The sequence below is a fragment of the Lepidochelys olivacea genome (assembly GCF_965140295.1).
Source record: "Lepidochelys olivacea isolate rLepOli2 genome assembly, chromosome: 10".
Taxonomy (NCBI): domain Eukaryota; kingdom Metazoa; phylum Chordata; order Testudines; family Cheloniidae; genus Lepidochelys; species Lepidochelys olivacea.
In genome coordinates, this window is record NC_140420.1 from 13,628,173 (window position 1) to 13,649,597 (window position 21,425).

Below are 21,425 nucleotides of genomic sequence, written 5' to 3' on the forward strand. Positions count from 1 at the left end.
TCCACCTATGCAAAATGTCACAGCCTACTCTTACCTATCGAAAGACACTGACATATTAAACCCCCATCACCACAGCATATGAACCTCTCACAATCTTTTGTGTACTTATTCTTGCAACACCCCGGTGGGGTAGGCCAGTGCTATTATCCCCATTATGCAGATAGGGAATGTGACTAAGGATACGTCTACGCTGCAAGCAGAGGTGTGACAGCAGCACGGGCTAGCTGCTTGAGTGTGTTCCCCTTGTACAGCCCGTGCTGCTCCTTCACAACTATTATCTGAGCTCGCTAGAGCCACGTGCTGCAGTCACACCCTAAGTGACTTGTCCAGGGATGAATAGAAGTTTATGGCAGAGCAGGGACCTGAATCCATGTATCCTGACTGTGTCAGGCTAGCACTATAACCACTGGATCATACTTTCTCTCCTGGTGCTCTGGTCTTACTACCTTTCCTGCCCCACTCCTCAAACCCCTCACCGGCCTCCTCTTCAAGCACCTCATCCTGATCTTCCAGGTCCTGCCCAGCTCTGCTGCACCCACTTACAACTCTGCTCTCACCTCCCTGTGCTTTGGCTTCTCTCCTCTTCCACACACCTTCTTTCAGGCCATATACCTGAAACCGCCTCTCCCACCCAGTGCACCTGGTACCTCACTCGTCTCCATCCAATCTTCCTATCTTTTTTGAAGCCTCTGCTCTCTTTCGTTCCCCATGCCTTCTTGTCTCGCTGTGTAGGGCCTGATTCTGCAAACCCTTTTAGTGGGTTTCAGTGGAATTATGTACAGAAGGAAGCATGGCATCTGGCGGGGTTTGCAGGATCGGGCCCACAGATTGCAAATTTGCTGGGTTCAGATTTTCAAGTCCCACCGTATTTTGAGTTTGGGCCCCATCTCCATTTACCACGCAGGGACTGGGAAAGGAATAACATGATCCAATGGCTGGAAGTCGAAGCTAGATAGATTCAGACTGGAAATAAGGCATACATTTTTAACAGTGAGAGTAATTAACCATTGGAACAACGTACCAAAGGTGGTGGTGGATTCTCGGTCACAGACCATTTTTAAATCGAGATTGGATGTTTTTCTAAAAGATCTGCTCTGGGAATTGTTTTGGGGGAGTCCCGTGGCCTGTGTCATGCAGGAGGTCAGACTAGATGATCACAATTGTCTCTTCTGGCCTGAGAATCTGTGAAAAGAAAACAGCACGTGTGTGTCATTTATCCTGCACTTTGGGGCTTATCAGTTTCCAAAGAGAGGGGGTGTGTGTGTATTAAGTGTCTGTGTTGTGGTCTAGGCATGGACCAGGACCCCGTTGTGCCAGGGCTGTACAAACACGGAACAAAAAAACGATGCTTCCTGCCCCAAAGAACTTGCAGTCTAAGTAAGTTTGACCCTCTGCGTGCATGTACTCTATAAAATCCCTCCTGTCCAGGCTGAGAGTTTAGATCATACACATCTACACGCACGTTCCCAATGACATTAAATATTGGTAAAAGAAAATATCTAAAAACGAACATCAAGGTTATCGGATATACAGGCTTTACAAAATGCTGATGTGCTGTTGTCAGGGATGGTTTAACATGCAGAAATTTCCCAGCTGAGCAGTGCAGAAGTAATAATGCATTACTGACAAGGCAGACACCTCCTGTACGTGTGGCAGGGGAGCTGGAGAGAGGGTTCGTGTTCTTTAGTCAATTCCATCACTCTGCCATGCAGGGGAAATGACTCATCGTGAGAAGCAAGACTGGACATCAGGGAGTTGGCTGCCGTATACAATACAACATGCTTTAGTGCCTCTAATAGGAGAGCTTCTAGACATTTCATTTAGCACCAGAGACTATGTGGGTTCAAAGAACGCGTGCACCTAATATGGTAGTTAAAGCAAAACCTGAGCTGTCAGTCAGCTTAGTCACACATGAAAGCCTCTGTGTTCTATAGAACTAGGTGTATGAAAACAAGGATGTTAAATGGGAGTTGAGAACTGACTATACTGAATATTAATACTGTCCACTCCTGAGAGATTATCCCACCCCCAAAAAGAGCTTATTATGCAATAAGAAACCCATAGCACCAAGTCTCAGAGCCTGGGTCAGCTGATGGGCTCATGGGGCTTGGGCTGTGAGACTAAAACCTGCAGTGTAGACATCCAGGAGTGGGCTGGAGCCTGGGCTCTGAGACCCACCCCCATCCTAGGGTGTCAGAGCCCAAGCTCCAACCCAAGCTTGGACATCTATGCTGCAATTTTATAGCTCCAGGACATGAGCCTTGTGAGCCTGAGTCAGCTGACCCAGGCCAGCTGCGGCTGTGCCTCCGGACTCTTGTGGCAGTGTAGACGTACCCTTTAAGACTTACATTACCTGCATTTTACAATGCAGCAGAGACTTGTGTGGGCCACGGTTAGAAGGGCAGAGTGTGCTATTGTGTTTGCTCACTCTCCAGGAAACTAACACACTAAACACGTGCCAAAGTGGAAAGAAATCAATATTCCTCTGAAAGGGAAGGTAGAGTAAGAAGGAAATTGACATGAGTAGGTAAATGAGCTGATGCCTTGGGCTAATGTGAAACATGGTGGCTCTTAGTAGGCAGAAAAGATGGGATCTGATTCACTGTGCTACCATAACTAATTTCAAACCAACCGGATTAACTCAGTGCTGAATCAGGTCCAAGGCTTCTACAAGTACTCACAATAGTAACTTTTTTTGCACAGATTAAACCAATGGCTTCATTTGCTACAGTAGAAGCAGGATTGTTTTAAAAATAAGGAGGTTACATGAGATGGAGTGAACTTTGCTCATCGGAACTATAGCTGCTCAGGAATTTTTTCATCAGTGTTTTGTGGTTTGCTTCCCTCTCCCCCCGCCCCTGCTCTCCTCCTCTGCCTCCCCAATTTTTCTATTTGCCATCAGGAAAATTGGAATGAAGTATTTTGTTTCAGGTTGGCTCATCCTGAATTGAAATATTTCGGTTTGTCACACCAAATTAAAATGTTTCATCTTGGGTCAGTTAGGCAGACACAGATTGATGTCAGAGCTGCCACAACATCTCATCAGAGTTATACTTTGGGCCCCTTGTGCCGCTGTTCTCCCCACAGGCTAAGCTCTCTACATCTCCCATGATGCTCTGTGGCTGCTTAGCTGGGGGAGCACAGCGCATCAGAGGAGATGCGGTCCAGCCAGGGGACCCAGCCCACAGAGAAGAATGGGGGCATGAGGCACCCGAACTATAGCTCCCAGGAGGCATTGCCGTAGCTCAGGTTGGCACTGTTTAATGTCAGTCCAGCTAGAAACAAAACACTTTGATATAGCCAGAGCGTGTGTAAAGGGAGTCTTCAGGAGGCTTAAACCATAACTCAGGGCTTCCCTGTGTCTATAACAACTGGTTGATATTGTTTCTATTCAGACATAATGGAAGATACAAATACAAGGAAATAATACAGCTTGCGTGCATATGTCTTTGATGATGCACTTTTTTAGGTGCAGACTAGCTGAGTCCCTGGTGTTCCTGACAAGTTGCCAAGGAACCCTGCAGTGTGGTCAGTTTGGGGATCTGTGCATTCAATGTTGTTCAGGGTTTAAACACCATGTAAAGCACTTTTCTCTGCTTCCTGATATGGAGCCAAAAAGTTGGTCTAAATTTACAATGCAGCTAATTCTGTTTTAACAGTAAGGGAAAAGTGAGTAGACGAGTAATAATATAACTAAGTACTGTGACAAATTTAATTTCAGTGCAACTTTTCTTGTCTAAGCCTCCTGTAAGCAAGGGCTGTCCCTTACTTTTGAGTACTGTGCCATGCCAAGCAGGCTTTTGGCTCTGACCAAATAAAGCTTTCCTTGGGGCAGGGCCCCACCTTCCTCTGTAGGTTGCTGAGTGTATAGTTTATGCTTAACAAATAACAGGTCAAAATTGATGATAACTAACAGCATTTTGCTGACATTGATGCTTGTATGGAACCGTCACGTCTCTCCTTATATTTCCAGGACCCAACAAATAAAATCATGTAAAAACACAGATATTGCAGATTGTAGAATAAGCCCTCATCCTGTGATGTGCTGAAGCCCCCCTCAACTGCTGTTGACACTTGTTGAAGTTGTATGTCACTTAGCATCTCTTGGGTTCAGCCCTGAAATGAACACCTGCCCTTTTCTTGAATGGAAAAGAGAAAAGTGAAACAAGGCAACCATTCATTGATTTGGGGGCTATACATCTGATAGCATCATGGAAAGTAGGTCAACTTGCTAGAGCTACTAGAATAGGTTTGACTGTTTCCAAACCTGAAGCTTTGGTATGGTATGTTATACTAGGATGATTGCTGCTGGCTATGCTAATGAGGATAATATGAAGGAGTATCAGACAGCGGTACAGCGCAGAGAGGTGCATTGCATTCAGCCCCTGCATAAGCCTGTCTCTGTTTTCACCTTGAAATCTCTGATTCAGCAGATACATCTGCAACAGTAATTTCTTTCTTCAGATGCTTGGAGAGAAGTATTTACGTTGCTGAAGAAGCTGTGGTCAGCACTGGATTGGAAGATACTTTGTCAGCACATCCAAAGCTGGGGGTCAGAAAACTTTTTGTGAAACAACACACGGTGGCCACCTTGCTGAGCTGTGAGCTCTTTTGCAGGATAGTGCCTAGCTCAGTGGAAATCTCTAGCTAAGACGTTCGCCACCACGGCAGTAACAAATAACAATGGTCTCCATTCCCATAGCATCAAAGGCCCTGTCTACATTGCCCCTCAGTTCAGACTACAAACTCGAGACCTTTAAGCCCATGCCAGTGTTCCCATGGGGGAGGTTTGCAGTTCAGCACTTTAGTGCACACTGCTGTTTGCACCCCCTTAGTCTGAACAGTGGGGCAGTGCAGACATGCCCTAAAAGGTCAGAAAGTTACACAATGGAGAGGGGAGTATTAAACCTTCACAAAGTACAGAAGCTACTGATGAAATCCTGAGCCCAGTGAAGGCAATGGGGGTTTTGCCATGGACTTCAGTGGAACCCTGGGTCCATACAATTGGATCATTCCATAAAATTGGATTACACTATTTTGTGGCAGTGCTCCTAGAAAAGTAAAACATGTGAGCGAGCACCCCTTTCCCCTCCAGCAGGCAAATTTTTGCAACAATGTAGTGCATCGAATCACCTAAATCAGCTTGCTAGTTACAGAAACCTGCAGTGTGAGCTGATGGCTGGGACAGCTGAAGAACCGGCAGAGGAGAGCGGAATGATTCCTACATTTAAAAAGTTTTTAATATGTGCACTGCATAAAGCAACAGTTTTGACTCTAAATGTGAGGTACGCTCAATCATCGATGATAAGGAGCCATTCAAGACAACAACAGATGTGCTGATGCCCTTTGGATTGCTCTTCAAAGCAAACAGAAAGAGAATGTTGTCTGCATGAGATCTCTGGCAAGATGTTTGCCTTGATTTGTTACTGTACTGGACGACTGCTAGTGGGAGGGTGGGAGGGAGGGGGGCACTTAATCACTAATTTATTCCAGAGTGAGTGCTCTGTAGTTAGGGTCTGATGTTTGCCTTGATTTGTTACTGTACTGGACAACTGCTAGTGGGAGGGTGGGAGGGAGGGGGGGCACTTAATCACTAATTTTTTCCAGAGTGAGTGCTCTGTAGTTAGGGTCTGATCCTAAGGCCATGGGGATCTTTTTCCATTGACTGCAACAAGCTGTGGATCAGGCCTAGTGAGTGAGTTCTTCCAGTCATTGCTAGTCCTGATCTACGTGAGCAGCTGTCCTGGACTGAGTTTTATTTACAGACGTGGCTATGCGGCGATTCATCTAAAACTATTCCTGGCTTGGAGAATAGTTTGGACTATTTCCACAACTGTGGTTTGAACAGGGCTATGCTTCACAGAGCCTATACTGCTAAATGTAGTTGTAGACATGTCGGTCCCAGGATATTGGAGAGACAAGGTGGGTGAGGTGATATCTTGTATTGGACCAACTTCTGTTGGTGAGAGAGACAAGCTTTTGAGGCCCACACTGCTCTTCAGGTCTGGGAAAGGTACTGTAGCATCACAACTTAGCATAAGTAGTTAGCGCACATTCTAAGGGACCATGCCAGGTAGGCCCATTCACACCTCTGCAGTCATAGGACAAAGAGCGGTGGGAGGGGTTTAGGGGGTTACAGATTGTTGTAATAAGCCATAAATCCAGTGTGTCTATGCAGTTTTTAGTGTCTAGCAGAGTAATGGATTTAAGGTTCCAGGCTCATCTTTTGAAAGAGTTGTGCAGGTTTCCTTTGCGGACGAGAACTGATAGATCAATATCACTGTAACTATAGTTCTTCTTCAAGTGGCCTCTGCAATATTCCTACTGGACCTGGATCTCCTTATGGGAATATGCAGAAGCCTCTCAAAGAAAAAATATTTGATTTCTCTGCAAAATTGGATTCCATGCCGCAGTTCTCAGTAATGCAACCACAAGACTTCCAGTAAAGAAATTCTCTTTAGGAGAGCACTTCCGAATTTCCCAGCAGATCCAGTCTAACTTCACTATAGCCGCTAATTGCTGTGTTATCTTTAATATGTAAACACTCAGTAATTAAGTTATCAGGAAAGCTACTATCTCAACAATCAGTTACAGGATAAACTGTTAGAAGAGAAGGTGGCTGCAATCTCCATAGTACAACTTTATCAAATATCTCTGAAATGATCAGAGGATGAGCTGGAAACATACTTTAAGCTTCAATATATTTCCTCCCCCTCCCCCAGCATTTTCTGAAAGGTTTAGTACTAGCTGAAAGGTGATTTTTCTTTCCTGGAACACTATAAATAAAGGAATCTTTTCTCTCCCGTAGTCTGGGGCCTTTTCTGAGTCCGAAGCTCTGGCAATCACTGGGTGAGATTCTGGCTGCTCTTGCATGATGCACAAGTGAGGAGAAAGAAGATGGCATAGAAAGCTCTTTGCACCCTTGCTCACTTGCGCAGGGGGCAGCCAGAATCTTGGTATTCGAACTCCCAGAGTCCAAGGGTAGATAGAAATATAGCAAACCCAGTGGTGCTAGATACGTCCCCAGGGACCAGGACGGGTGTGTGCATGCTGCATCCTGGTGAATGGACATACCTTCTTGGGGAGTGCACAGCATGAGCTTCCCCAGTACCACCCCTGTACCCTGTGGGGTTTCTAGTGCCATTGGGGGTTTTGTGCCTTTCTCCCTTTGTGTTCAGTGAATGCAAGTCTCAAGATTCTGGCTGCCTGCTGCACAGGTAAACTAACTCCTCTTCCCCATCCCCTGGGCATTCATGGAAGCTGTAATAACCAGGAGTGTATCCACCCCTTCTAGCAGCTAACCTTATAATTGCTAACCTGAATAGTGTAGTGTTCTGATCACTTGAATAGCTACCACCTTTCATAGCAGCAGTGACTTCTTTTCATTTCACACCTGTGCACCTTGCCATATGTTATCCCTTATGCACCGACTATAGATTCAATAAATGAGGGAACAATATGATGTCATCTCTGATACCGTCAGGGAGTATTAATGAAAATATTAATTTCTTGTTTGCTGAGAGGGGCTCCAGTGGGAGTCCTAACTTGTGATTAAAGGAACTAGTTAAAAACAACTTATAAAGCTGGATTAGATACATGATCTCCTATTATGTTCCCTTTAGCTGATAACTCTCTGAGAGAAGGGGGGGGGTCTGGATTATTCTGGGTAACGTCAGAATTGGCTGGAGTGTTTTCTGACTGTTAGGTTTAGTTGGTGTCATGAATGATTTTAATCAGATTTAAATCGTGGCAAACATCACAGGCTTAAAGGATTTTAGCTTTATTGTTGGAGATTTACTTAGAAGCAATTTGGATTTTCAGTCATGAGCCTGCAATGCAAATTTGTTCATGATGACATTCACAGGACCCTAAATCTCAGGAACGGACCTTGTGTTTCAATACAACACAAATCCATATAGGAAAGGTCCAATGCTCTTTGAAGTGAGCCAAGGACTCCAACATTTTGTTTAGCTCTGTCTGATGTTTTTCTTTAGAGACACTGTATTTTGGCTCCATTTCACTATATTGATTTCCAACAGATTAGTAGCAAGAAAACTACACATTTGTCATTTCAAAATGCTCTCTTGCTTAAGATGCAGCAAAATAACATAGGTATTTTTGCCCTGATCTATATATATATATATTTATATATATTCTATATATATATATATATTTTTTTTTTTTTTCTTCCTTACCATTCACCTGGCTCCAGCCCAAAAGTCAATCCGGATGTGGTCTAACCCTGTCTCCATTCTTGCTTCTGAGGCTATTAGTTCACACTGCTTGAACTCCTGGTGGTCAATATTTGTGTTTGCTATATTACTCTGCATGAAAGCTGGGAACGTGCTGTCTCTTGGGCCAGTGTTGTTTGATCTGTGATTCATCCAGACCAGTACATAGAATTCTGGAGAGGACGATGCCTACGTACATTGTCTCTAACTCCATATAGTCCTGACACTGCCTGCAAGTCCGGTCTTTAAGTGGTTGTGGCAAAGGATACCTTGCATGAAATCTGTGTTCAGACGGTTTTGTGAAATGTGTTCGACTTAGCTTGAAGGACTTATATAGTGTTAGAGAGGGAGCCTGGAACCAGTAGCTTACCAGTTTGAGTCCAGCCAGGGTCACTAGTGATTAAATGCTATCGCCTCCTGATAGCTGTTTCTTTGGCCTATGTGAAAGGGTTGGTGTTCTCAATGCAGCTTCACATGTGCTGATGGGCCCCACCCACCCACCCACAAAGTAACAAATGATGTTTCTGGGCTCCCGTGTTGGCATTCTCAGCAGAGGCGCTGAGCATGGGAAATGAATGAACATTTCGTGTGTTGAGGATGGGTCCTCCAGAACCAGGTGGAGGTGCTTTGCCGGCATGATGTGGGGAAGCTCATTCCACCCCACCACCACCTGTGCAGTGGAAAATCTTCCATCTTCAGGGGCAAATGACACATTTCCCTTTGTTATATGTTATACGCAGTGGTGTTGATGCTGTGTTGGTCCCAGAATATTAGAGCGGCCAGGTGGGTGAGGTAGTATCCTTTAGAAGTTGGTCCAATAAAAGAGATTACCTCACCCATCTTACCTTTCCCTTTATCAATAACATGTCAATTTTTCCCTAAAATCTTGTCCGAAAATAGCCTCCGTGTGCATGCAGTCTCTCCCCTCCCCGCCCCTCCTGTCTTCCATTTTATATTTCAGCTAAAACCACAGACATGCCGTTTCAGGCTGCTCCAGTACTGATCTATACATATAATGACGTTATCCCTTGGAAGGTCCACTGAGATGTCCCTAACATGGAATCTCAATCACCTTCCAAGATATCTCTTCCTGGAGTGATTTAGCCATGCAAGTGCTAATTGCCTCTGATTAAGTCAATCATTTGCAGAGTGAGTGGGTTAATTGGGTATAGTGGAAGCAATCAATTTAATCAGCAGCTTGGTTCCGTAGCTGAGGCGCTACAATGCAGCAGGACAATAATTGGTTTATTAGCTCCTGGAAGGCAGCAAAGACAGATTTGATGGCAATGGGAAACTCTTTTCTGTTTAAAATGGCCTTCAGGAAAGATAATTTGCATATTAAATGATTGTTAGGAAAGGACTGATTCGTTAAAAGACTGGAAATTCTTTTGTTTGAAATATGTGCCTGCATAAGAAACCATTTGATGCTAGTGCGTGGAGACCTGGGCCTTGGCAGCCAGTTACAATGTGAAGAATATGTGTTCTGTCTCCAAGGAGACTGGTTGTTTCAAATATTTGAGTGATCCTGACGGGTGCCAGAATGACAGAACTAGCAACAGAAGATTCATGTTTAGTCACAAAAAGGCGATAGCACAAGTAGCCGCAGTGCCTCCCACTGGCCTGACGAGTGTGCCTCAACGTGATTCTTCAGGTACCACGTAAGCAGGCGAAAGGGTAATTCAGTCTCCATGCTCACTCTGCGTTTACTTGTTTGCCTTTCTGGCGAGACTCTCATTTTATACAGGCCATTGAACAACCTCAGCTGGTAACAGCTATCAGTTGCAACCGACCTGATCCAGATATGGACCAGTGACCTAGAGGCAAAATCTCTCATTAACAAGTCCCTGAGTCACTCACTCCCTCTTAATTGACATGCGGTTGCTGACATCTACACAACAGTAAACACTTACCTGGTAAAAAGAAAAGGAGGACTTGTGGCACCTTAGAGACTAACAAATTTATTTGAGCATAAGCTTTCGTGAGCTACAGCTCACTTCATCGGTATCTGGTAGTAAGTGCATTTGTTCCAAGAAATGACTGTGTAATTATTTGTAAGACGCTGTGCAGCCTAAACTCTTCAGCACCACTACAGTCAGGGAAGAAAGAGCTGGAGACATTCAGTGGTAGATGAAGAGTGCATTTAGGGCCTTATCCTGCAAACCTTTGTTTAGATGATTAGTCCTTCGTAACTGAACTAGTCCCATTGACTTATGTAGGGCTACCCCTGTGAGTTGGCGTTGCAGGTTGGCCTGGTCGAAAAACGGAATTTCTGCTTCTTGGGAAATTCTGACATTCAACATTTGTTTTCATTCTGAATCAGTAAGGGAAAGGGGTTTAGTTTTTCAAATCTAATAGCTTCCCCTGTAAAATGCTCTGCTTTTAGGAAAGCCCCTCCCTGCCCCCATTCTGCAGCCAGTATATTAAATGCCTTCCTGTAGCTGTTTTCAGGATCTTTCAGACAGAGACATTCAAATCAGAGCCTCTTGCTGACATATTTAGTTTGCCTAGGGAACCTGGATGAGTTCATGTTCAGTTCAAGTCCAAGTGAATGTTTTTTCTACTTATCGGCGTTGACAGGGTACAGACTCTCATTTTGGGCAGGACAGAGAAGTAATTCCTAAGGATGTTGCCCTAAAGGAAGGCAGAGAGAAACGAAGCAAGCAATGTGCTTATGAAAATCCATGCCAGTGCATAAAGGGAAGTAGCAGCAACGGCTTTACAGCAACTAGGGTTCTCAGGACAAATTTTTTGGTGGCCTCAGAGAGCGGCCACCAACTCTTGCTGGTGGCCGCTCTCACGCTTTCCCCTAAAACTCATAATTAGCTTCAGGAAAAGCAAATAAATCTGCACATAGACACATCCAAATCATTGTCATTTATTTATTGCTAGCTAGTAAGTCCGTTGTGACACGTGATATTAACAAACATACAAGTATCACTTTTCACAGCGCACTTACTCAGCCCTGCCAAGCCTGGGGACAAATTAATTAAGCTCTGGATGGGGGCCAGGGGAGGCATCGGGGAGGCTAGAGCCTTGGGCCTGTTGCCGTGCAGCCAGAGCCCAGGACTGGTGCCCGAAGCCCCGCGGCCAGAGCCTGCCACCTCGCTACCCCGGGGCTGAACCCCAAAGCCTGAGCCCCACTGCCCCTGGGAAGGTGGGGAACTCACTGGGTGTCTCCAAAGGGGGGCAGGGCCCAACCCGCTGCTGGTGGCCCCAGCAACCAGCACCAAGGCGGGGCATCCAGGAGCAACAGGGAGGGGGAGGGGCCACTACTTTGCCCTCCCCCCCCCTCGCCAGCCCAGGAGGCTGTGGCCGCAAGAAAAGTCCCTGGTGGCCACATTGGAGAAACACTGAACTAGACACCCAGCCAACTTGGGCTCAGGCTGCGGTGGGGCTGTTTCATTGCTGTGTAGACTTCAGCCTGAGCTCTGGGACCCTCCCACCTCAGCGGGTCCTAGAGTCTGGGCTCCAGCTCGAGCCCGGAAGTCTACACAGCAATGACACAGCCCTGCAGCCCGAGCTCCGCAAGCCCAAGTCAGCTGGCATGGGCCAGCCGCAGGTCGGTGTCTAGGTGTCACGTAGACATACGTGTCTTGTAGCAGGGGGGTTCGTTCTGGAGACATCCTCCAGGTGAACCACAGAAAAATATCACACAGTTCCGTTTAACGGATACTCAGGAGGTAATGCAAATAACACAATGCATCATGAAGTGATTAAAAACTGGAGATCATAATTTTAAAAATCCATATGTAGTAGGATGGCTGGGAGATCTGGGTCCTAAATCTGGCTCTGCCACTGAATCAATGTGTGACTCTGGCAAGTCACCAAATCTCTCTGTGCCTCAGTTTATATATAAATATATATAATTTCTATAAAATGGGGATAACATCAATCTCCCAGAGGCAAGTGTGAGGTACAATTCACAAATATGTGATGCTTTGAGATCCACCTAGGGACAATACTGTGGAAGTCCAGAGTATTAGTATTATTTATTCTTTAATAACAAAACCAAAGACGAAGAATATGTTTCTATGAAGGAGCGAGTAGATTTAACAGAGAACAACTAATGTGTCCACTACCCAAGATACTACTCAAATATTTATACTTTTCCACTAAAATAAATGAAATAAAATTAAAACAAAACTCAGCCTACGGCTGCTTCATGGGCTACAAAAGATGTGTGTGCTGAATACAACATGGGGAGCCAGACCAGGCTGAGCTCTGATCCTCACTGTGCCACCTTCAGCAAGTCACTTGAGCTCTGTGTGCCTCAGTATTCCTGTCTGTAAAATGGGGGTAGTAATGCTGCCATACTTTTCTACTTCACCAACGGGGTGCGAGGATTGGTGGCTAATGTAGCACATTGATAATCTGAAGTGCTGCCTAGGGGCGAAGCATTGTTTTTGTTCTGAGGGAATCAGCATAAAATCACAGTGACCCTTCTAAGCTCTTAACCAGGATAAGGAAGCCTTGATACTACCTGACGTTAACTACCTGCACATTGAGACTGGGTCCCCACACAGTTAGCGCCTGGTTAGCGCCTGGTCCTTTGGGCAAGTCCTGCACCTCACAGGATTTTGCCCCTGCAGGGAAATCCTGCCCCTTCCTCTGCAGTCATGGAGAGGCGCCTGGCAATGGAACCAGTGCCTGTTGGCTACCAGTACAGTGGGCAGTATATTGGGGGGTGGCACAGAAGGAGTGTGTACCTTCTGCATGGCACAGAGCCCCTGTGGGGGATGGTGGGGATGGGCAGAGTCAGGGAAGAGGATCACTTTGTGCTGGAGGGGAGGTGTGTGTTGGGGCCTAGGAGTGCTACCTCAGCCAGCAAGGTGTGATTGCCTCCCCAGTGCAGCTCTGCCACCTCGGGGGGGGGGGGGGACTTCCTCCCAAGGTGGTACCAACAGGCATTGGGAAGCTTGTTGTGGAAGTTTGGCTTGTAGGGAAGGAGGACTGTGAAGCCTCCAGTGGTTGAGATCATCATCATCTAAGCTTCTAGATCTTTGTCTGAACTGCAATACTTCCAGGCAGCCCTGGAAGCTGAGAGCCCAGAGGCCCCCGGCCGTCCTTTATCCCGGACAAAACATCTGAAATGTTGGCAACTCTGAAAACCTGGAGGTGAGATTTTAAAGGGGAAAAAATGCTTCCCCGCTACGCTTTGTTGATTTTGACATTGGTCACCGTGTCAGGCAGGCATCAGATGTTCTTCCTGTTCACTCTCTCCTGGCAATATCCTCCACCCCACCCCCCTGCCCCCAATTCAGCCTTTGGCTAGCCTGTCATGCAGCTTCTTAAGAGGTGTTCTTGTTTCCCAGATGTCCCATACTATTAAGTGCTGCTGAGATTCTGGAGCCGCCTCTCTAGTTTAAAGGGATGAATAGAAATGGCTTCTGATGTATTCTCCAATCCCTTCCATTAGCTCCATGTTGAATATTGATTTCCTCAAGGAAATACAAACACTCTAAATATCTACCCTTGATTTGTAAACCACATGGCAAATCTTTGAGAATAAGCTGTATAGCATTCGTTATTCAAAAGAGCAACCAACAAACACAGACCATCAGAACCCAGTATATGTTTCTGCCTCATGTGAAGCAAATCTCGCACTTTCATATCATATCAATGAGGCATCACCTGCAGACTGTCTTCTGTCAGCACCCTCAGAGGAGAAACACATTATTCCCATTCAGATCCATTGTGTACAGAGTATGTAGCATTTTCACTGATGGATACAGACTTGGCAGGTAGATGTGTCCTATTAAGAAGACTTCAAAGCTTCAGTTCCTCATGAAGTCAAGTGAATTAATCTGTACCATGGTGATGATGAGAGTCCTCTGGTGTCAATCAGTGTATTTCATGCTCACCTTGATATTCTCAGCTGTTGCAGTTGTTGGCCAGGTTGACACTAGAGCCTTTTAGCTGTTATACTAGCGGGCCACATATAGGCCAAATTAGGTGTGGGATTTTTCAGCTTTCTGCTTCTTCTCTTCTTCTTCCGACTATTCAGCTTCCTACTGACTCCCAGTTCTACTGCTTGGTGAAATGCACCCAGAGCTCCCAGGTGACTATTGAACTCAGATTTTTGTTTTATTTTTTTTCATTAAAAAATGAAAGAAAAAGAGAAAAGGGGGGGAGAAATGCCCCTGTAGTTTGAATTAGATTTGAGGGGATAGATTCTCTGGCCCACTCTGTCCTCCGAGGACAGGAGGCCTGTATAGGTCATTGGAATGGACAATTTTGGTTCCAACTCGCAGTTCTGCAGAGAATATTTGTGCCTTTTTTATTAATTCTTTAGATTCATACGTGTCTCTGTTGCTCATACTTGTGCAGTAGATAGATGTTTAACCTAAAATGGCAGAGCTTTTGCCAACACAGGAGAGAAGAAGAGAGCTGACAGAAGAGTTTCACTAACCACAGACTGTAAAGACAATAGCCCTGCTGGGGGGATGTGGTAACTGTAAAGGAAGTTGTGTAACACATCCTGGTGACCCCATGGGAGCAGGCTGGCTAGAAGCATGGAGTAATGGAGCCAAATTTTGCTCTGATTTAAATTACTGTAAACGTGGATTAACTCCATTGACCATTTACATCAGTGTAACTGGGATCAGCCCTGAGGAAACAAAGAGAAACTAACGAGGAGTCATTGTGGCACCTTAGAGACGAACAAATTTATTTGGGCATAAGCTTTCATAGGTTAGAACCCACTAAATTTGTTCATCTCTAAGGTGCCACAAGGACTCCTCATTATTTTTGCTGATACAGACTAACACAGCTACCACTCTGAAAAGAGAAACTAATTTATTCTAGATTTAGTGCAGATGAACCAGGCAGAGGTGGTGGTTGGTGGGCTTCAGAGAATCTGAGGAAAACCAATGAGCAGGATTTTGACTGTAAAAAATGAGTGAGGGGTTGGACACTGAGAGGTGGTGAGCAGCTCCTCAAGAGACTTGCTCTGCTGTGGTCTGAGGGACCAGCTGAGACCTGCAGAATGGCTGGCATCAGGCTAGTGAGTCCATGGGACTTGTGGCACTTGGAAGTATTTAGGTTCAACCGACCTCAGGTAACGGGGATTGTACGGTGCTGTGTATGAGTGGGTACTGGCTCCAAGGAAGGATCCTTTCTGTTACACACCTGCTTCCATAGGCGCCAACTCCATGAGTGCTCCAGCCCCGGAGCACCCATGGGGAAATATAATAGTGACTGCTCAGCACCCACCAGCCACCTGCCGACCAGCTGTTCGGTGGCGGGTTGGGTGGGAAGAGGTGGAGCAAGGGTGGGGTGCACTCAGGGGAGGAGGTGGAGTGGGGGTGGGAAGAGGCAGAGTAAGGGTGGGACCTTGGGGAGGGGGCGGAGCAGGGACAGGAAGAGGCAGAGCAAAGGTGGGGTCTTGGGGGAAGGGGCGGAGTGGGGGTGGAGCACCCACCCGGAAAAATGAAAGTCGGCAGCTGTGCATGCTTCATAGCTGTGTGTGTGTGTGGCTGTGTACAATCTGTACTAATTTTAAATGATAGGACTGTCAATAATGTATTATGGGATATCCCTAGAGACTGGTGAAAATGCAAGTGCTCTTTCCTGAGTGGTAGCACACATCTGTACCTATTGGCAGCCAAAGGGGTTGTCAGGGAAGGTACGACGGGGCCCAGCATTTTAAAAAGGAAACCCGCTCCACTATCTGACCCCGATAGAGGGACAAGGAAAAGAAAGCGCTGCCGACAGGTTCCAAATAGTTCCATCACTTACATCTGTATCAAGTTATTGGCCCATTTACCATCCTGCATTCCAGCGGTCTGATGTGTATTTTGGATTTATGATGTGCTGTGGAGTTCACATTCGGAATTAGCAACAGCAGGGTTTTCACCATTGCATTTATTTATGCCTAACATTGATGGCTTTGATTAACACTTCAGGGAAGGTTTCAGAGTAACAGCCATGTTAGTCTGTATTTGCAAAAAGAAAAGGAGTACTTGTGGCACCTTAGAGGCTAACCAATTTATTTGAGTATAAGCTTTCGTGAGCTACAGAAAAGCTTATGCTCAAATAAATTGGTTAGTCTCTAAGGTGCCACAAGTACTCCTTTACTTCAGGGAAGGTCCATTTCAGCTTTTGGGACACCGGTTGGCTTTTGCTTTCATAAATCCAGAAGGGGTAAATATAATCTTGAAAAAAACCCCAAAACTGTGTGATACTGGTTTACAGACTATAAACATAGGCACATTTAGGGGTTTTGTTTGTATCTTTAGCAGTAGCATATACAACTAAATTATCTTGCTTCAACCTCTCATCCATACAGAACATTTTTATGCAGCTCATACCTAGAAGGTGAATAGCACTTTTTCCCCTTTTTTGGGGGTCTGTGGTTTATATAAATTTGACATGGTGATGGACATTTACAATAACAGTCACTGGTAGAAATTTCTGAAATGCACTCCCAGGATGACATTTCTGTAAATTGCCGTTTTATAACATGCATACAGATGATAGTCTGCTTGCTAATACTGTAGCTACTTTGCATATAGAGAAAGAGCTTAGTTACAAGTAAAAAGCATTTAATTTTTTCACTTTACAATCCTAGCTGCTGAGAGTCAATAATAAAAACTAAATAGAACAGAGAAGATAAATTGAGAGAGAGAGAGAGAGAGAAATCTTGACGGGAATATTTTTATAATTAAGATCTCAAACTGAAGGAGAGCATCAAACAGCTCAGTCAGTATTTATAGTGATTGTGTAGGAGACTGCTTGTGAAAAACAAAAAGAAAAAAAATGTTGCAAAGTAAGGACAATGCTTAAAAATATCATTTGGCTGGTTAATCTGCACATTCTGGCTATTGAGCCACTGGAGAAGAGCGTGCAGTGGTGAGTTGCCATTGTGTTTGCTGTTCGGGAACGCTGAGGCGGAATAAATTTTCCTGATTTGTTTTAAAAATAATCTAAGAAAACAAAACCCTTGTATTGACTTTAGTGCTGGTGAAAGCCGTGTGGGGAAACAGAACAGGAACAATATGGGTGGTGAAAGCTTCTTCTTCCAGTGATGGTCCCTATTGTATTCCACTGAGGGTTATGCGCATGCTTCCCTGTGATGTCTTGCTAAAGAATCTCAGAGTTGGATGGAGCAGCTCAAAGCGGGAGAAAGTAGTTGAGTGTCCCATGGCTCAGGTGCTGACCCAAAGTCCAGTGAAGTCAGTGGAAAAGCTTGTAAGTGGGTTTTTTCCCTGTTTGTTTGTTTGTTTGTTTTAAGGTATTTGGAAACACTCCCATTGGCTTCAGTGGGCTTCGGGTATGTCCTGTTTGAGCAGACAGACAACAAAAGCAGTCAGCTATGTCCTTGTGGTTTTCTGTGTTATCAGCCACTATCCACCGGGAACTGGGTTTTATTTTTTCCTTCTGATTCCTTAATAACGTCAACACGTGGGGCCAGATCCTGCTTGCCTCAGTTATGCTCCAAAGGGCTACTGACGCAAGCAAAATGAGCAAGTTCATGGGGTGAGACGTGCTGGTGAGGTTGGTGTCTTGGGAACCAATGAAAGAACCCAGCAGTGCTCCGAAGGCTTCCCCAGTGTCTCTGAGTGTACTGTGCAGTGTGAATCCCAGACGGCCTGTCAAATCCCAGTATCAAAGAATGGTGACCTTTGAAGCACAAGATACAAAAGAAAGAGCGAGAAAGCAGAGTGAGGAAGACACGTCTGAGGGGAAAGGTGGCTCTGTGGCCTGTCGGCTCTGTGTCTTGTAAAATGTTCATTTTTCAGCTTTTCTCTTTGAAAAACAAAACTTGTCATCCACGATTCTCTGATTTTCTTTGCAGGGTACAGAGAAGGGCTTCTCTGGAAAAGAGGACGTGACAATGGGCAGTTCTTAAACAGAAAATTTGTGTTATCGGAACGGGAAGGTGCACTGAAGTACTTCAACAAAAATGATGTAAGCATCTGGGGCCACAGCACAGTCACCAGAGGTTTTATTCACGTGGGTTTGTCTTTGATCAAACAGTCCCCTTGGTACCGTTTTGTCATAAGGAGTCACCAACTTTTCGAAGACGTCCGGTCGTTTATTCTTCTAGTGCTCGAGGAACAAAAGCCCAAGGCCCAGATTTGTAAAGGTATTTAGGTATTGCTGGGCTCAGTGGTCCAATGCTGAACTGATTTAGGAGCCTAAATTTCATGTTAAAAGGGGATTTAGGCACTTAGGAGTCCAAATCCCATCAACTCTCAATGAGGGTTTGGCTCCTCAGTGCCTAAATCCCCTTTCAAAATATTTGGGCTCCTAAATCAGTTAGGCATTGCAACACTGAGCACAGCAACATCTAAATACCTTTACAAATCTTGGCCCACACGTATAGAGCACTACAGCTACCTGACCCCATCATCTTTGTTTACTGAGAGAAAGAAGTTTCTCTTAGCTCTAGCTCTGCAATGCTAGATCACAAGGATCCGCCAATCCGCTCTACATCAGTTTTATGTCTCTGGCCACACTGTGGTGGAGACGATACCACACGACAGAGGAGAGGCTGCAGGCCCACTGTGGTGTTTGGATAGCAGAAGGAATTTGAAAGCCTACAGCAGCTGCATTCCTTGGTTTGTAAACTCCAAGGGCACAGAGGGGCAGGCAGTGAAGAGTTCTACTTTGGATTCTGAACGCTCCCTTAAAGACGACGACAAACAGTCACAAAGGAAAGTGCATCTGTTTTTTTATATTTCAGTGTCAAGCTAGGAAGTATTTGTCTTCTTCTCAGGAGTGGATCTCATCTGCTGTAAGTGAAACGTGGAGCCATTAAAAAGAAAATTACGTTTGTGATGAATGGACAGGAACTTTATCATCATGCACTCACCAAGTAGAGAAATCCAGTGTGCTTTCCTGGCCTTTTTACATAAACCCAGAGGTGCCTTGCTATCCTTGTGAAAACCTGGCACCTCTGTGGGCCCCAGTCAGTAGGGAAGAGAAGCTGATTTGCCACCTGCCCCACTGCCTGCCCTTGACACACTGCTGTGCTGTATGTCTGAACGGTATTCTGTGCCAGAGGGAGCTCTGCCATTAAATGCATGATGGTGCCACTGGTCTGAATGAATGCTGGATGAAAGTATGTGGTAAGTTGTGGAAACTGGACGTTATTTGATTTGTTTTACCCCCAAATCCTCTCGTTCGTTTCCCACACTATCCTTCCCACCCAAGTAAAACTCTAGTTAATGTCAAACCCAAGCAGTGCTGCACCCTCTCCCTTTCTGCCCCTCCCCCCAACTCCCCAATCTTGGTGCTTATCTGTAAGTACCATTGGGCCAGTTCATTTAGTGATGTCAGGAGTGACATTCAGATTCAATACTAACTTGCCGATGCATCAAAACAGTGTCACTTTTCATGCTGATCCCTCTCCCTCGCCCCTCAAGCATTATCCCTCTGCTCCCTGTAGCCTTTTTTAATGTCAGCCTTATTTCCTCAATCCTAGGCTTTGCCAGCCATTTTGCGTGCGGGCTCAATGGTTATAAGATCTCTTGCTAACCAGCTGGGGGCAAAAGTTCCGTTAAAATAATAGTGGCTCGAACCAGCAGCAGTCTTTTCCTGGCTGATTGGTGAGCGATGGCTTCATGGAGGGGAATGGCAATGGAGGGAGCGACAGCTCTGTCGGTACTTTCTCCTCCATTCCCAGCAGCTAATTGAGAGGGGTATCGCTGTCATCATCTCCGCCACAGGCTCTCTGATTTCTCCTGGTTTGTAGGTGGGAGAAATGCAATCCTTGCCTAAAAGGAAGTGAGAGTCTCCAGTAACCCAGATGAAGTTGCTGTCATCCACTCCAGTGGTTTAAAAGCTTCTTTCACGGTATTCAGTGTGACGCCAGCACCAACCATGGATGTGATGGGGACCATCTTGTCCACACGCTTCTGCCCTGCTTGGATTTCCCCACCACCTCACACATCCGCATCGAAACCACAGTAAGGCTTCGTGAGCCCAGAGCTGCACACTTGTATCCGCTGTGAGGTGGGGACTTACCCTCTGGTCACTGGGATACAGGAGCTCAGCTAGTCTGACCATATGCACACGGTAAAAACCAGCTGCTGTGATCCTAGATGTACTCCGCTCCCTGCCCAAAAATAATTGTGGCAGATGTCGCGTCTCACTCAAGCCAGTAGTTGTAAGCCAAGTCGTGGGAAAATAAAAACCTTTCACGATGCCTCTCCACAGAGAGAGCGATGTTCATAAATCCAGGATTTTGGTTTCGGCCCATTCTTCCAGGGTCCATTTCTAGTGGGCCTGCTTGTGTATTGTGTCATGGCCTCCGTATTGGATGTCTATCTGGCTGCCATCTCTGAGGCATATTAGATATATTTGAAGTATTGCCTGTTCATCGAATTCAGTGCAAGTATCTTAGGCCACCTGCAGGAGGTGGGAGCTGGCTTATTTTTCTTCTTGGCTGTAGGTGAAATGGGCTGGCATCAACATTTTTAGATTCTGCCCCCAGTTATTTTTCATCGCTGCCCTCTCACTTGTGCGGAGTAAGTGCATGTCATAGAATCATAGAATATCAGGGTTGGAAGGGACCTCAGGAGGTCATCTAGTGCAACCCCCTGCTCAAGGCAGGACCAATCCCCAATTTTTGCCCCATCCCTAAATGGCCCCCTCAAGGATTGAACTCACAACCCTGGGTTTAGCAGGCCAATGCTCAAACCATTGAACTATCCCTCCCCCCCCTGTGAAAAATGGAATGTTTCTTCTGTCTCTAAAGCCCAGGGATCCAAAATCATCAGCAGGCTCTCCTCTGAAGGAACACTTGGCTGTTTTGGGATAACTTTGCTCAGGACCCAAGTGGTCCATGCCATGCTGTATTTGAGCCCCCTGTGAAAATTGGGTGTAATGATGCTTTCCTACTTCACGATGGCCTTGGGAAGCTTATTTCAATAAGCACTTAGAGATCTTCGCCTAGAAGGGGCCTTGGAATAGGGAGTATGACTATTGTAAATTCACTGTTGAAGTGGCTGGGAGAAGAGATTACAAAGAATGAGAACCAGCCTCCTAGTCATTGTTTCTGTTAGAACAAAATAGATACAAACTTCTGGCCAATTTCCACCACTGAATATACATGGCTTCCAGCAAGTTTAGTGGCTGTTCCACTCTTATGCATCTAATCATAGAGTTTAAAGCACTTGGCGCCTCCAGCCAAGCATCATAAAACCAGTCTCCAATTTGTTCCATCTTCATCATGCCAGCGCAACCCGA

General features: G+C 45.6%; 1 protein-coding gene across 2 annotated transcripts in view; it reads left to right on the plus strand.

Moving 5' to 3' along the window:
• Nucleotides 1-21,425, plus strand: part of ADAP1 (ArfGAP with dual PH domains 1) — a 103,101-nt gene that overhangs the window by 54,526 nt on the left and 27,150 nt on the right. For both annotated transcript variants that reach the window (XM_084640765.1, XM_084640764.1), the window contains exon 5: nucleotides 18,028-18,140. In XM_084640765.1, the coding sequence (XP_084496891.1) occupies nucleotides 18,028-18,140 (113 nt within the window). The remainder of the gene's footprint in view (nucleotides 1-18,027; nucleotides 18,141-21,425) is intronic.